Source organism: Capricornis sumatraensis, chromosome 10 (genome assembly GCF_032405125.1).
Source record: "Capricornis sumatraensis isolate serow.1 chromosome 10, serow.2, whole genome shotgun sequence".
In the NCBI taxonomy this organism is placed as follows: domain Eukaryota; kingdom Metazoa; phylum Chordata; class Mammalia; order Artiodactyla; family Bovidae; genus Capricornis; species Capricornis sumatraensis.
In genome coordinates, this window is record NC_091078.1 from 63,179,087 (window position 1) to 63,196,010 (window position 16,924).

The window sequence follows — 16,924 nt, forward strand, 5'->3', positions numbered from 1 at the left end:
GGAACTGTCAGAGCAGAGGCAAGTAGGAGAGGGAGCTGCCATCTGCAGAGAGGCCTTCCAGAGTTTATGACAAATCACCAGAGGCCACAGGATACTACTTCCAGTGTGAGCATACGTAGCATTTTAGCATCTGTTGTCTACACACGTGATACAGCCCCTGGACTTTTTTATGTGTGTGTGAGGTGTCCGTTGATCACTTAATCTGCCCTGTGCACGTGTGCTAAGTTGCTTCAGTGGTGTCTGACTCTTTGTAACGCTATGGACTGTAGACCCCCAGGCTCCTCTGTCCATGGGTTTCTCTAGGCAAGAATACTGGAGTTGGTTGCCATGCCCTCCTCCAGGGGATCTTCCTGACCCAGGGATCAAAACTGCATCTCTTAGTCTCCTGTATTGGCAGGCCGGTTTTTTACCACTAGGGTCACCTGGGAGCAGTTTCTTGCCCAGGCACTAGATTAAGCCCTTTATGTGCACTTTCTCATCAAATTCTCAAAACCACCCTTGAAGGTAAGTAACTGGCTTCCCTGGTGGCTCAGCAGTAAAGAATCTGCCTGCAATGCAGGAGATGCAGGAGACAAGGGTTCAATCCCTGGTTCGGAAAGATACGGTGGAGAAGGAAACGGCAACCCACTCTAGTATTCTTGCTTGGGAAATCCTATGGACAGACGAACCTGGTGGGCTACAGTCCATAGGATTGCAAAGAGTTGGACACAATTTAGCGACTAAACAACAAACCCTTCTTAAACCCCATTCTGCAGAAGAGAAAACGGAGGCTCTGAGAGACTGAACAATTTGTCCAAGGTCAGGCTAGAAAGTGAAGTTGCCGGCGTCCAGCCCCGGTGGATCCAGGGAATTCGAAGGGTGGATGGCGTTGGCGAGGAAAGACTTGTTTATTTATTAATATAAGATTAGATTAAGAAACAATAGTGTCGTAGGAAAATTAAGTGGAGAAAGAGGGCTGAATAACTTGGATTACACGGAAGGCCAATAAAATCCCAGACAAGGAATTTGCACCATCTACGGTGGGCCACCGGCGCTCGCTTGAATATCTAAGGGTGCCTCACCTTAGGTTCCCTTTCATGCGGGTCTTAACAGCCAGGGCAAGTAAGTAGACTTGGTGAGCCTCCGCGCCCCAGATGGGAATTCAGCCTGAAGTTAAAGTAAAGAGGAAAAAGAGACATGGGGGAAACGAGTCCAGTGACTAGCTCCGGCCCCTATTGTTCAGAAGGCCTTTTATACTTTTGATAAAACATGGAGATCAATGGGTAACATAAAGTTGCACAGCGTTAGCAGTCCAGACTCTTATCAAAACCAGGCTTCTCTCTCTGCATACCTAATTGTACACACAAGTCTTAGGTGATTTACATCATCCTCTGGCTAAGAAGGGCCAATTAGCATTTTACAGCCTTTTTTCTGATAAGGGTTTGTTAACTAGAAGACTTGTGTTGATCTTCCCAAGGTTGGTGCCACTCTCAGAAAGCACTAAATAAAGTTACATTCTTACACAGCAAGGATACAGCAACTTATAACAAGTAGAGGGAGTACAGTGATTTACAGCAAAAGAGAAGCAATTAACTCAAAAGTCTAGTGTTGCTAACATCAAAACTACTATGTATCTTTTTCTACATCCTGCTTATATTGAGTAACATCCTTCCAGGTGCCTAAAAGATAAAGAATATGGAGGCCTGGCAGCAGTCATTGAGTCAACAGTGAAAACCCTCTACCAATATAATTTTTAACTCTTTAGAAAAGGCTCTGTATCTTTAAGATGCTTTCAAGCTTTGTGCCTCTCGGGGTTGGGGGGCTGTAAGCAATTCACAAGCTGTAAGAGGTCCGGGTAATCTGTCAGGCAAGCTAGAGGAGCAATCAGAGGGGGTTAACTGAAACATCCCTTTCAAATGCAGAAGACTAAAATAAAGCCCTGAGTTGACTTTTTCCAGAGGATATTAGAAAAGTGGGAAAGCAGAGCAGATTCTTATTTTTTGGGGGGTGGATGCTCAGGAAATTCCAGGGGGAAAACCTGAGGTCTGATTAGCCTTGCCATTAGAGCTCTTGCCCCATGACCTTGTCACGGGTGGAATTCCTCACGCTGGCTCCCGGCATGAAGTGAAGTGAAGTGAAGTTGCTCAGTTGTGTCCGACTCTTTGCGACCCCGTGGACTATAGCCCACCAGGCTCCCCTGTCCATGGGATTCTCCAAGCAAGAACACTGGAGTGGGTTGCCATTTCTTTCTCCAGGCGATCTTCCTGACCCAGGGGTTGGACCCAGGTCTCCCGCATTGCAGGCAGATGCTTTACCCTCTGAGCCACCAGGGAAGCCCAGGAAGTGAAGGAGCCCTCATCTAAGCCCAGTCCATCTAACCTGCAGCCTTATACATTCATTGTCCTGCCTGCCCTGGAGCAAGTTCATCACAGCAGGGTTAGCAGCAGGCTCCCAGGATTAAGGTAGCTCTCTGTGGGCAGAAGTCCAGGAAGTCTCCAGGGCCTTGCCTTTCCCATGAGCCCTCTGACTGATCTGGACTTTGAAGAGAACAAGATCTTCTGCCAGCCTCAGGGAATCCATCAGTAACCCCATAGCTACTCAACACTCCGTGGCGGCCTCTAGCTAATTCCAGGCTCTGACAGGGTGAAACCTGCTGAGGGGCTGGATTTGGGGTACGTTCTGTAACCTGTTTACTGGCTCAAAGCAACATGCTCACTTGAGAACCCCAAAGCAGAAGCCTCTCGTTCATTCAGCAAGGATGTGGGAAGCACCTTTGTGTGAGCCTTGCCCCAAGCTGGCTGCTGGGGAAACAGATGAGTGAGACCCATTTCCTACCCTAAGGTTGCTCACAGTCTAATTGCACAAGACCATCACTCCAGAATCCTGAAATCAACTTTGGCTCCTTATGACAGTGTTCAAAATGACGGCATCTCTGACCCACAGAGGCACAAAGAAAAGGCATGTTTTAGGTGCCTGATGGCTTTGCCAGCCAAAAAGCAGTCCATTGCTAGACTGCTTACTTCAGGGCACACCCGTTTAGGATTCTGTGAATGACCGACTATCCAACCCAAACAGCCTTAAGGAATATATTGGCCCACACAGCTGGGAACTCCAGGCTAGAAAGAACAAGGTCCAGGCACAGATGTTCGGAGTGTGGTGCTGTCTTCTAGCCACCATCCCTTCCTCTCAGGTGGGCTTTGCTGAGTTCTGCCTGTTAGCTTAAACAGAGCCTAGGGACTCTCTGATATCTCTCGACTGCCCGATGGCTACAGAAGCTCCCCCTGCCTGCACCTCCTCGTCTTCAACACAAGGAAAGTCTTAAGTTTAATTCACCTTAGTCAGAATTGCCCTGCAGGTCATCCCTGAAGCAGCTAGAGGTAAGCAAGCCCCAATGTCCAGGGTGGTGTCAACCCCACCCACGCTTTCTATCAGGAGATCCTGGGGGTTGTCCTCATACTCTAGACCGTGGTAAATAATAAATGGTCACTGAGTTGTAGGGTGATTAGTTATGCAACAGTAGCTAACTGATACACTAGAAAAATGCTCATGGAGATACATTCCAACTTTGCGTTTAGCATTAGTACATAATAAAGCTAATACTCATCGGTCATATGCTGGATGTTCTTCCCAGAACACAGTGCAGAATACTTCCCATACTCCACCTCCCTGAACACTTAAGACCACCCACAGGGGTCATTTCTGTGAGCATCCCTATCTGACACATGAGGAGGGTCATGAGCAAGGGCTTTAAGTCCAGGATTCCATATCTGCTCTGCTCCCCTGACCCCCCATCTCTAGGTAAACGCTTTGCCTCCCCACAGCACCCATGGCCTAAGAAGAGTACAGCCATCCCCATCCATGTGAATGAGGACTCTTTAAGGCCAGATCGCTTGGCCCTCCCCTCCTTACCAGCCAAGAAGCCTCAGGAAAGTTCTCTACAGTCCTGCCCCTGAGTTTCATCACCTCTAAAGCAGGGACAGTACCAGTACCTACAGCAGAGGCTTGTTGTGAGAAGTAGGTAAGTTAGTACATAAGACGTGCTTGGGACAGTGCCTGGCACAGAGAAAACTCTCAATACGTGTAACTGCTATAAAGATGATCTTTCCTTCTGGGGAGTCCTAATTCCAGTGCCCCAGGCCCAAAGCCAAATTTGTCCATTTCCACAATGGGCCTTGGGGCCTTTGTGTAAGCTGACTGACTGCTTCTAATGCAGGGCCCCAAATGAGAACACACATGTTTATAAAGCATCTGTACTGAGCACTTCCTGTGTGCCACGCACCATTCTAAGCAACTCACATGGACGATCTCATTCTCCTCCCACAGAGAAACTATAGGGTATTAACTATTATTAAGCCCCATCAGGTTCAGAGAAGTAGTTACTTTCTGCAGAGCACACAGTTGAAAAACGGTAAACTTGAATACCTGTGGAAGAGGCCAACTCAAAACAACAGAGGTGGCTGGCTACTCCCTGGGCCCCCATCCCTGTCCCTCCAATATGCCCAGCCTAGGTATCCACTTCAGCAATGTCAAACACATAGACACCCATGTCTGTACGGACCCTTCCAGATTCCTGGTGGCCCCCAGATACACAGACACTACTTAGACGAGTGGCTGCAGGATGGCAGCATCAGGGCTGAATGTGACGCTTTGACGCTCAGAGGCCGAGCACAGGCCCCTTAGTGAACGCTCGATTAAATGTGAGGATCAGATGAAATAAATACTTGTGGCATACATGGGGTGATTTCGCCTCTGCATTTCCTCCTCAAAGCTTGGGCCCACATCCAGCTCAATACCCTACTGCCATCATGTGGCCATTTGTAAAATAGCAGGTGGGATCCATGGTCTCTGATCCAAGGCTATTGGTCAAGAGCCCTGGTGATGATCACTTGAGCTTCTGACTGGCATCTGAAGGGAGGGAGTCTTGGGAGAACTAAACCCTCAGGATCTGACATCATCTCTGGGTAGACAGTGCCAGAACTATGTCGACTTGTAGGACAGTCTACAGGGGTTGTAGAGGATTGCTTATTGTGAGGAAAACCCACACATTTGGTGACCAGAAGTGTACAAAGTGAAGTGTCCTGTGTGTCTAGTGAAGGAAACTCGGGGCAAGAGAGACACAGTAGGGAGCAGTTGAGTGTTCCCCAAATAGTTCATCTAATTCAGTCTTATAACTTGAGAGTTGGGTTTCAATGTTTGATTAGGTCCAGTTTCACCCTTTCCGGGCAGCAACGCTTCCTGGAGGGTGTGTTCTCCACATCATGTCACATCGAGCGCTCTGTGCTGTTTGGCTCTCCCTTTCAGGATTGCTGAGGGGGGTCGGTAGGTCCAGGGGGGTTCACCCTCAGCCCTTCACTGTGGCCTGATCATTTGGAACCTAAGTATCCCACCCCCCAAGAACCCCAATGGTCTTACAATGATTTTATAATTTTATTTCTTCTGTATTGATCAACTAGAATTCTCATCAACAAAGGCTAGTATTTGCTTAAAATACAGTTCATTCTGGAAGAGAAGAATAAATGCTTAATTCTTTCTCCTTATTTATCAACTTTAAGAGTAAGAAACCAGTACAATCCCTACCTCCATTGGTAGAAAATGAGGACTTTCTTTGTTTCTGCTGAGACCCATTATAAATTCCTGGATTTTAAAATAGTCAATGCATTCCAGTGAGTTATAGTCAATATTCTTTTTGTGGCTTAGGTCAGCAGGGGAAGCTTTAAGCTGGCTCCATTCATTTTGGGCAACTTTCTCATTTGGGCACAATAAGATTTCCCAGGCTCCTCTCCTATTCTGCCCCAGGTCTAAAATGAGCCACGTTTCCAAGAAGCCCTATTCCTCTTCATGGGGACAGTATTTAAGGACCCCCAACCTGTGCACTAGTCAATGGTGGGGCTGAGACTTGAACTCAGGCAGTCTGACTTCAGAGCTGGTACTCTTAACCGCTCTGCCCTCTGGTTAACAATGGGTATTAATGATAATAATAGTCATATTTATTACTATTACTCCTACTGCCATAACCAGCCACTCACTATGTGTCAGACACCTTAGTAGGTACCTCCCAACATTTAAAAAACATTTAAAGAACAAAATTATTCTAAAAGCCCTTGGACACAGGCATTATATTCTTATCTTACAAAAAACGAAACTGAAGCTCTGAAAGGTAAGTGACCCATCCAAGATCACCTGGTCAGTGGCAGAGCGTGGATGAAAACTGAGGTCTGTGTGACTCTGAATCTTGTTCCTTTAGTCAACAGAGAATTCTGTCCTGAGTGATTCCCAGCCTGCCTCCTTCCAGTGGTCCCTAGCTCTGCTCTGGGACTGTCTGTATCCCAGAGTCCCCGGGCCAGGTGATCCACACATCCTCATTCGAGGCATGGCAGGGATCCTGGAGGAAGAATGGGGACAGAGAGGAGTGTGATGAAGAGAGACCCCAAAAAGGAAGGTGCAGAGAGGGCCAAGACCTCTCAAGATATAACCAGACCAGGCCCTGTATTTAGCTGGAAGATATTCCCTTGACTAAGGTTGTCAGATTTGGCAAATAAAACTACAAGATGCTCAGTTAAATTTGAATTTCAGATACACAGTGAATAATTTTTTAGTCTAAGTATGTCACATGCCATGTTTAGGATCTACTTATATTTAAAAGGGTTTCCCTGACCTGATAGCTCAGTTGGTAAAGAACCTGCCTGCAATGCAGGAGACCCCAGTTCAATTCCTGGGTTGGGAAGATCTGCTGGAGAAGGGATAGGCTACCCACCCCAGTATTCTTGGGCTTCCCTGTGGCTCGGCTGGTAAAGAATCTGCCTGCAATGTGGGAGACCTGGGTTTGATCCCTGGGTTGGGAAGATCTCCTAGAGGAGGGAAAGGCTACCCACTCCAGTATTCTGGCCTAGAGAATTCTATGGTCTGTATAGTCCATGGGGTCAGAAAGAGTCGGACACGATAGAGCCACTTTCACTTTCTGTACCTAATCTGGCAACCCTGTCCCGATCCTCACAATAGGAGAGTCTACTGAGCACTGACTTGAGTTTTTTGTACAGAACATTTTGTTTTTACTTCTGAATAAGGAATACTTTACTTTACTTCTGAATAAGGAATACTTAGATCATCTCTTTATTGATCTAACAGAAGGAGAATGTCTGTGGAACCAGCAGCTTGTTATAGGAGATTGACTCCCACGGGTGGGTAAATATCATGGGGGGAGGGAAGACAGATGCTTTTTTTTCCTGAGCTCAAAGTGGCTTTCAGAACCTGCTTGTGGCCTCATGTGGACTTTCCCTCCCCGGGCTCAGAGGTGGGCTTGAGCTGGTGCTGTGGAAGAGGGTGGGAAGGGAACTGCTCAGCCAGGGAGATTTATGGGAATGTGCGCTTATTCCGGTGATTCACTCAGTCATTCAGTCTCACCAAGCAGCTGGTGGCAGGAACTCAGAGGTGAATGGCATTGGGTGCTGCCCTGGAGGCTCTTCAGAGCCGTGGGTGGATTTGGACCCCAAGGTTCAACAAGTGATGCCTGCTTTTAAATCTGTATTCATAGTTGAATGAAGATTCTGACTCTTTGCGACCCCATGGACTGTAGCCTGCCAGGCTCTTCTGTCCATGGGATTCTCCAGGCAAGAATACTGGAGTGGGCAGCCATTCCCTTCTCCAGGGGATCTTCCCCACCCAGGGATTAAAGCTCGGCCTCCTGCATGGCAGGCAGTTTCTTTACCATCTGAGCCACCAGGGAAGCCCAGTTGAACGGGAAGTGTGCATTTCTTTCTCTGTCTTCTCTCTCCCCTTCCTTCCCCATTCTTTTTTTTCTTTTCTCATCTCCTCTCTATCCTTTTCTCACCTCCTCAGCGCTTTGCTACCTTAAACTGTGTAACCAACTAGTCCCATAAAGGAACAATTACTGATGCACTCAGACTTGGGATCTGCTCTTGGTCTCATTTTCTTTATCTTCCCAAGCCTACCCTCTCTCCCTGCATCTAGAACTAGGCAGTGCATCCAAAGAAGCCTGGATCCAATGTATCCAGTGCATCCTGGAGTTCATTCACATTCCCTTTTCTGATTGGCTGACACAAACCCACTGCACCCCCTAACCTGCCACTGTCCACCTTCCTTTTGGAGCCCCACTAGGTCCAGCATCCTGGGTTTCTTAGATCTCTGCCCTGAGGCCTTGTCTGCTCAGTTATTCCTCCATAAAGTGTCAATGGGTGATCCCTTCTGCTCTGGTGCTAAAAGATCTAGATTCAAGATGAGAATGCCACTGATGAGCTGTGTGATCTTGAATGAGTCCTTTTGCCTCTCTGAGGCTCAGTTCCTATATCTATAAAAGAGGAATAATTCTCATGATGAGGGCCTTACGAGAATATTCTGTACTGGTTAATAGAGATTCATAAGCTAGACTGGCCAAGTTAAGTCCTTCCTCTTCCACTTACTAGCAGAATTCCCTAAGTCAATTAACCTGTATATTTCCCTTTCCTCATTTGATTGGAGTGAGCCTGAAGTAAGTCAATATGTGTAAAAACATCTAGAACAGTGCTTTGTATACAAGGGTCTCATAAGTGTCAGCTATTATTATAAAGGATATTAAAGTCCTCTGTCCAAATGCTGTTAATATCATTACTGCCCAGTGAGTCTTTGGGCATAGACTGGGAAAAATCATTAAGTACATCTCTGGCTCAATTAAATACAAACTCTGGTCAGAGTTTCTTATGAAGAGGGTCCAAAGTAGTGAAGCCTTAACCTCTCTGAGCCTCAGTGTCTTTGTCTTTAAAACGGCAATGGCAGCCTCACTTCTGCCTACTTCAGAGGGAAGCTGTGACTGGCCGATGGTAAACACTTCAAAAAATGATTGCAGGAATGGATGCATGGACCACATGTGGTGGCAGTGGCAAGCCACAGGGGTCTTCCTGAGCAATATAACCGTGCTGACTTGCTGCTCATGAGACCTCATGTGAGAGGCACACATCAGGCAGCCTATCCATGAGTGCTGAGTTGAGCAGACAGTCTGGGTGATGTGCTGGTCAGTGCTTCATGTTTGGATAACAAGCACTCATACTCACTTGGTGAGAGTATAAATGTATCGGTTCAGCCTTTTCGGAAAGTCATATGGTGCTCCCTATTGTAGTGTCAAAAGAGCACACAAGTTGACTCAGTAGTTCCATTTACAGGAAATTAACCCCAGTGATTCTGGCTCAGGTATGCTAAGATTTATATAGATAATGTGTTCATTGCAACTGTTTGTAATAATGAAAAACTGGCAACAACCTAAATGGTTGTCAGATGGGCATAGGTAAATAAATTGTGGTACATCTGCATTACGGACTACATAGCTAGCAAAAGGAATGAGGTATATCTATATGTATTAACATGGAGAAATTTCAGGATGTCTGTAGGTAAACAAACAAAAATTCAAGTTGACAGAGGTGTGCATTTAATATAATAACATTTGTGGGAAAAAACACTGTATCTGCGTTTCTGCATAGGAAATATTTGGAAGGCTATGCTCCAAAGGTAAGATGTTAAATTAGGTTAACCATCCTATGCGAGAAAAGAACTCCTATTTTCAGTCCAGAGGCTCTATTTGTAGCCGTGTCAAAGACATTGTATAACTCAAAGAAACTCTATTCACTTTTTCTGAGCCGAAGCTTTCTCCTGCGTAAACTAATAATGACAATACTTACCTCACAATGTTGTGATGGAGTGAGAAGGGACAGATCTTTATGGCAATCAGAGAGGACGACCGAAATGAGGAGGCATGAGCCTAGACTTGGAAAGGTTTGACAAGGCCTGGATGCGGTTTGATTCTAGGCTGTCTTTTTCTAAAATTCAACAGGCATTCATTTAGTAAGAGTGTACTAAAAAACCCGCCTGCGGGCTTTTTAACCACACAGGTGCGCACAGAGCCGTTGCTGGAGCCTGGGCTTGAGCAGTAAGAGCAATAAGGGAGGGCTGCGCTCCGCCCACGTACTGCAACTCCCAGCATGCTCTGCAAACGCGTCGGGCGCGTCGCGGACTGATGACGTAGCCCGGTAGCGCGGGGAATTTCGAGTGGCTGAGGAGCGCAGGAGACCAGTGGGTAGCGGACCCCCTCAGTTTCTTTAGAGGAGACCATGGACTCCCTGGTCGAGCCCCGGTGGCCTCCGGCCCTGGCAGTCATGAAGGTGAGTGCCTTGGGAAGGTCGGGGCCGTCTGGGCGACCGCGGGAGGCCAGCCCCACCTTGAGGGGAAAGAACCGGGCGCCAGCGGCCAGCTGGGCCAGGGTACTCTGCTCTGCCCCGCTGCTTGCCATCGCGTGACGCTGGGCCTGTTTCCTCCTCCGGCAAGTGCCGGGAACAGGCCTCGGTCACTGATGGTGAGCCGAGATTGGCCGTCGTATGGAACGGGATACTCTGCGGTTCAGTCACAACAACAATGATCCTGAGAGAAACATTACTCCAAACAGTGGAAACAACAGTGACACCTAATCTTTTCTTAGAGCTCACGGCGTGTCAAGCATTATGTAAACTCTCCCAGTACTTTAGTGGAGAATCTCCCACAGTGACACCGGACAGAGTTTGGGTGGATCTTGCATCAAGAAACATTTATTTAATCACCTAGCAAAGCAGGTGTCTCCTTTACATTTTCTTTCATTTCTTTTTTTTTTTTTTTTACTTTATTTTACTTTACAATACTGTATTGGTTTTGCCATACATTGACATGAATCAGCCACGGGTGTACATGAGTTCCCAAACGTGAACCCCCCTCCCACCTCCCACCCCATATCATCTCTCTGGATCATCCCCGTGCACCAGCCCCAAGCATCCTGTATCCTGTATCGAACATAGACTGGCGATTCGTTTCTTACCTGATAGTATACATGTTTCAGTGCCATTCTCCCAAATCATCCCACCCTCTCCCTCTCCCACAGAGTCTATAAGTCCGTTCTATACATCTGTGTCTCTTTTGCTGTCTCATTTCTTTTAATTACGCTCAAGAAGCCTAGTGCTAATGTGCGTTAAGTCCTCCCTAACTGTGTTCTAACTCTTAACTCTTGTGCATCACTTTCTCAAACAAATCTGGATTCTCACTTAGACCAGCCTTTCATTTTATTGAAGTCTTTTACTATTAAATAACATTGATTTTTGCTCCATGGACAATAGTAGTGAGTCCTGGATTCCTACAGTGTTTGATCGAGAGCGAATACACTGTACTGTACTAGCTAAGAATCAGTTGCCTGGTTTTTCTCCTTGTTCTGTGATTATTTCAGTGTGTGACTGAGCAGGATCACATTCTCCTGTTGCTCCATTTTGTTAACTAGGAATTATGGTATCTGCCCCACTCACTCATAAGATGAGTTTGAGGATAAAGTGAAGAGACTTGGAAGAGGTTAATATCTGCTGTCATCAGTATCATCTGAAGTGCCTGGTGACTTGAGATCTCCCCATAGTGAAAAGCTGACATCGTGGAAGGATTTTGGAAAGCTGTGGTTCTGCGTTTGTGGTGGCCTTGGCAGCAGTGTACAGTGGAGAAGAGCGTATATTGAGTTCCAGTGCTTCTGTGTTAAATTAGTCTCTGCCTCCTATTTAACTGTGTGGCCTTGATTCAGTTACTTAACTTCGCTGACCCTGAATCTCTTCATCTATAAATTGGAGACAGAAATAGTTCATATAGTTGGTGAAATGAGTTGATGTATGTGGATGGGGATCCTGTTTGGTTTATTCATGGTGCCTAACACAATGCCTGGCACATTGTGGATTCTCAAAAAATTGTTTGCTCATCAATTGAAGGTTTTTTTGTTGTTTAGTCGCTGATTTGTATCTGACTTTTTTGTGACCCCATGAGCTATAGCCAGTCAGGCTCCTCTGTCCATGGGATTTCCCAGGAGTGGGTTGTTATTTCCTTCTCCAGGGGATCGTCCCAACCCAGGGATCGAGCCCGCGTCTCCTGCATTGGCAGGTGAATTCTTTTACCACTGAGCCATCTGGAAAGACCATCTAGAAGGTAGTAAGCATTAAATTAATATATCTTTATTATTATTATCAACACATAATGTGTTATTTCTCCCCCTGCTTTTTATTTGTTGTCATAAAGATTATAAATTGAATAAGGGAAGTGAAAGCTCTGTAACTTGTAAAGCTACCTGCTTTGTAGATTTAAGCATGTTTTATGTATTCCCACAAAACTTCCACAGTTTCCTTTAGTGGCAGGTTCCATGTCTCTGGGTTGGCTGTCGCATGGCAGCCTGAGTAGGATTCAGTACCAGAGAGTGTTCAGTGGTGTAATTGACTGAGCCCATATTAGAATCATGGAATCTGAAGTTTGGAAAGCCAGCCCCCCCCCCACCCCCCCACTATTCTAATTCCTTTTACACTGTGTCCATCCATTTCTCTTTTGGTGTTTGCTTGAACTTCTCCAGGGACAAAGAATTAGCTGTTTCCAGAAGTAGCTCTATTTGGAGTTCTTTCTTATAATGAATAGAAATCAGACCCCAAATCCATAATTCCTAACTGAGGATCCATGGAAAAACTTTGGTGTTTGGAATTACTGGTATATTTTTTTCCGTATGTATTTTTTTTAAAAGAAGAGAATTCACAATTTTCATTTATTTTTCAAAGGGATCTGTGATCCAGAAAACTTAAGAACCATTGCTTGAATGATTCAGTCTTCTCACCTATTTTGTACTTCCCCCTTCTACTTTCTCTTAGGTTGAGGAAATCTTAGGGCATCCAATGAACTGGATGTTTGTACAGGAATGTTATAGCTCCTCGGATGTGGTTCATCTTCCATGGATCTTGCTCAGCACATCTGGCAGAACCACTCCTAGGAGAGGATGGCAATAGTGAAGGAAGCAAATAGACCAGGTACCAGGTCTTTGGCTTCTGGTTCTGCCTCTGCTCTTAACTGATTTTTAGCACAATCCTCTAGCGTTTTGCGTCAGTGGTAGATTACCACCCAAAATAGTTGTAGATTTGGGCATTTGAATGTTTATTTCCCTGCTTTAGTGTTCCAGAAATTTTTTTTTGACAGATTATAGATGTTTGTAGATAGTAGACCAAATTAAAATTTAGAGTGGGATAAAGGAGAAAAATGAAGTTATGTAGCATCCTACTATCCAGAGAGAATCACTGTTTAATGTTTTCTCTTATTGTCCTTCAGTTTTTCTCATGTCTGCTTATGCACACACATACCCACAATGTGTATATGTATTTAAAATTTGGAATCACCGTGGAGTCAACTTCTTGGATTTGACTCCATTTGTAATCTCTATAGGCTTCATCTGTAAAATTGGCATATGGATGCTATAGACATCCTAAGATATTAAAATACATAGTTCTGTTGTTATGTATTGTTGTTGTATATTTGTTCTTCAATTAATCTTTTTGTCTGTACTTTTAAATTTGGGCTTTCCAAGTGGTAAAGAATCCACCTGCCAGGCAGGAGAAGCAGGTTCGATCCTTGGGTCGGGAAGATCCCTTGGAGAAAAAATGGGAACCCACTCCAGTATTCTTGTCTGGGAGATCCCGTGGACAGAGGAGCCTGACGGGCTTCTGGAGTCACAAGGAATTGGACATGAATTAGCAACTAACAACAACAACTTTTAAATTTAGGTCAGACACTCACATGTTTCAAAAAGTATGTGAAACAGTGACTTGCCTGGTGATGGAGCAGTTAAGACTCCACCATGTGGTTCCGTGCAGAAAGCACTGGACTGATAGGCAGCAGGGAAGCCGGAAGTTTAGTCCTGATTAACTGATGTGCACTGTGTAGTAGCCTGCTCTAGATACATGTTGACTCGTTTGTGAAGCAAAGGTTTTAATTGGATACTTTCTGATATTTGTCTGTAGTATTCCCTGATTTGAGGACCTTTCACCCAGCAGTGACTGTAGGCCTGGGAGTGGGGTCTGAAGAGGAGAAGGCTTGGGATAGAAGCTGGAAACGCATGCAGGTGGAACAAGAAGAGTGTAGGCCTCCTTTTTTGTGAAGGGCTGGCAATATGGAGTGGGAATCTGAATAAGTCATATGGAGGAGGTTTTTCTCTACCTTGCAGTTTACATGGACTTAACTTTTAAATTGGAAAAGGAAATGGCACCCCACTCCAGTACTCTTACCTGGAAAATCCCATGGATGGAGGAGCCTGGTGGGCTACAGTCCATGGGGTCGCTGAGTCAGACATGACTGAGCGACTTCACTTTCACTTTTCACCTTCATGCGTTGGAAAAGGAAATGACAACCCACTCCAGTGTTCTTGCCTAGAGAATCCCAGGGACGGGGGAGCCTAGTGGGCTGCCATCTATGGGGTCGCCCAGAGTCGGACATGACTGAAGTGACTTAGCAGTAGCAGCAGCAGCAGCAGCAGCAGCAGCAGCAACTTTTAAATTAATATATATGACACAGAAGTATTATTAACTTATTTTTTTAGGGGATGGAGAAAGAATTCTGTGGCAGATGTTCCAGTTGGCAGATGTTCCAATCTTGGTGGCTTTCTGATAGGTATATATTTTTTTTGTATTTCAGACAGTAGATGATTTGCTGCGGTGTGGAATTTGCTTTGAATATTTCAACATTGCAATGATGATTCCTCAGTGTTCACATAACTGTAAGTATGTATTGTTTCTCTGAGTTAGAAAAATGTGATTTTTACATAACGTAGTGTTAATTTGACACCAAAGATAAGTACACATATTTATTTACAACTTTAGCCCCTTTGCGTTGAAGTTTTTGGAAGGTCTTTCCACTATCTCCCTCTTGGATACTTTAAGCCTTTTATAACATTTATGGGAATGAAGATTTTGATCACTATATATGGTTATTTGTCCAGCACTTTTTAGATTTTAAATTTCATAATTTTTGTTTTTGACAGGGTAAGAGATAGGTGGTTCAACCAACTAGTCCTTGGTGTAGAATTTTAAAGTTTAAAAACCTTGGTGGACGAGTTCTCCCACTGAAGAGTATTACAGACAGTTTTATCACTTAACTTGCTTTGTGATGGTGGAAAGACTCACATATTGAAATGTGTCTGTACTTCTCTTTGTGAGTCTAGTATGTACGCATTTTTTCATACTGTAGTTCGATGTATTTAGTACACAGAGGTGCACTTGTCCTGTTCAGTATCTGGCTGTCCAGTTTATGGCTTATCTAGGCTTATGATTTTCTTATTCTCTATCTTTGAGTTGGTTTGTGTTGAAAAGTTTAAAAAAAAAAAATAGGCTTAAAAATGGCTTTAGTGGGTAGCAGTAGCTTTGGTGGAAAAGTTTCCATAAAGAATACTTATGGTAGCAACATGGGCTTGATAGAGAAGCTAAGCTTGACTTAGCTCTTCACTTGCTAGGTGGGTGAGTTTGCAAATGCCTGTCATTTCTTCAAATGTGAAACTTTATAGAGAGTAGTTTCTGCCTTAGGAGATGATTGGGAGAGTCAGATGTAGAAAGTCCAGGGTCTGGCACATTATAGGGCCTTAATAAGTTTTAGTTTCCTTCTAGGGTAGATTCGTATTAGGAACCAACAGAAGTTTTGGGGATTGTTTCTAAATCTGTGTTAAAATCTTCTTGATTTAGATATAATTTACATGTAACAAAAGGCATCCATTTCAAGTGCGCAGTAAAGTGTACAAGTGTCAGTAAGTTTCTTTTTTTTTCAATTTTTATTTTTACTTTATTTTACTTTACAATACTGTATTGGTTTTGCCATACATTGACATGAATCAGCCACGGGTGTACATGAGTTCCCAAACATGAACCCCCCTCCCACCTCCCACCCCATATCATCTCTCTGGATCATCCCCGTGCACGAGCCCCAAGCATCCTGTATCCTATATTGAACATAATGTTTATACCATATGATGAGTATGGTTAAGCTTGAACATTTCTGTCACTAGATAGAGTTCTTTCCATGTCAGTCAGTATGGCCCCAGGGAATTTACATGTGGATCTGTTTCTGGATTCTCCTCTGTTCTATTGTTCTTTATGTCTATATCCTTGTGCCAGAATTACACTGTCTTAATTATCGTAGCCTTTTTAGTAAGTCTTCAAGTCAGGTATTGTCACTACTCCTACTTTGTTTTTCTTTATCAACATTGTTTTGGTTCTTTTAGGATCTTTGCGTTTTGTATGCATTTTCATATAAATTTTAGAATCAGATTGTCAGTTTCTTTCCAAAAAAAAAGCCTGCTGGGATGTTTACTGTGAAGTGAAGTTGCTCAGTCGTGTCCGACTTTTTGTGACCCTGTGGACTGTAGCCTACCAGGCTCCTCTGTCCATGGAATTTTCCAAGCAAGAGTACTAGAATGGGTTGCCATTTCCTGATTGCACTAGATCTAGAGATCAATTTAAGGATAATTAACATGCGATTTATGGGGTCACAGAGTCGGACACAACTGAGCAACTGAATTGAACATCTTAACAGTGTTGTCCTCAATATATAATCTTTTGCTTCTTCTTACATCTGTGGTACTGCACAGCTTCTGGAACGGCAGCAAACTGTCCAGCTGTCTTTTGTTCCTGGTGGCCCCCAGGCACCCATCAGCACTCTGAGTCAGCAAAGTAGAAGCAGTCCCTCAGGCAGTCTCTGGAGAAGCTGAGATACTGGTCGCATCCTTCTCTCTTCTCTTTCTTTCCAAAGGAGAAGCCACTGAGCTGTATGAGGCTCCATCTGTACTGTGGGTCCTCTGGAGCAGTGGCCCTGCTCTTTTCTCTTCTCATTAGTCTCCCAGCTTCTAGAGTAAGTTTGTTCAGTACTATGGGTTGGGTGAGATAGAAACAAGTCTCTTAGGCAGCCTGCTGAAAAGTGGGAATGTTGGATGCATGTTCTTCCCTGAAGAGAAGCCGAGAGCTGGGAAGTCCTCCTCTCTAATCCCAGGGGAGGAGTAATGGTGAATGATTGAGTCCTCATCCAAACCTTTGTTCTCAGTGACTCAGACCTGGTTCTTTTTCTTATCAGTGCTTTGATTCAGGCATGGTAGAAACCAGTTCCTGGGGCAGCCCCA

At 44.7% G+C, this 16,924-nt stretch overlaps 1 protein-coding gene across 1 annotated transcript in view; it reads left to right on the top strand.

Annotated features, from left to right (window-relative positions):
• Positions 1-10,008: 10,008 nt before the first annotated feature.
• RAD18 (RAD18 E3 ubiquitin protein ligase) overlaps positions 10,009-16,924 on the top strand; it is a 114,057-nt gene continuing 107,141 nt past the window's right edge. Inside the window, exons 1-2 of the mRNA XM_068982698.1 lie at positions 10,009-10,124; positions 14,458-14,539. Of these exons, the coding sequence (XP_068838799.1) occupies positions 10,074-10,124; positions 14,458-14,539 (133 nt within the window). The 5' untranslated portion in view covers positions 10,009-10,073. The remainder of the gene's footprint in view (positions 10,125-14,457; positions 14,540-16,924) is intronic.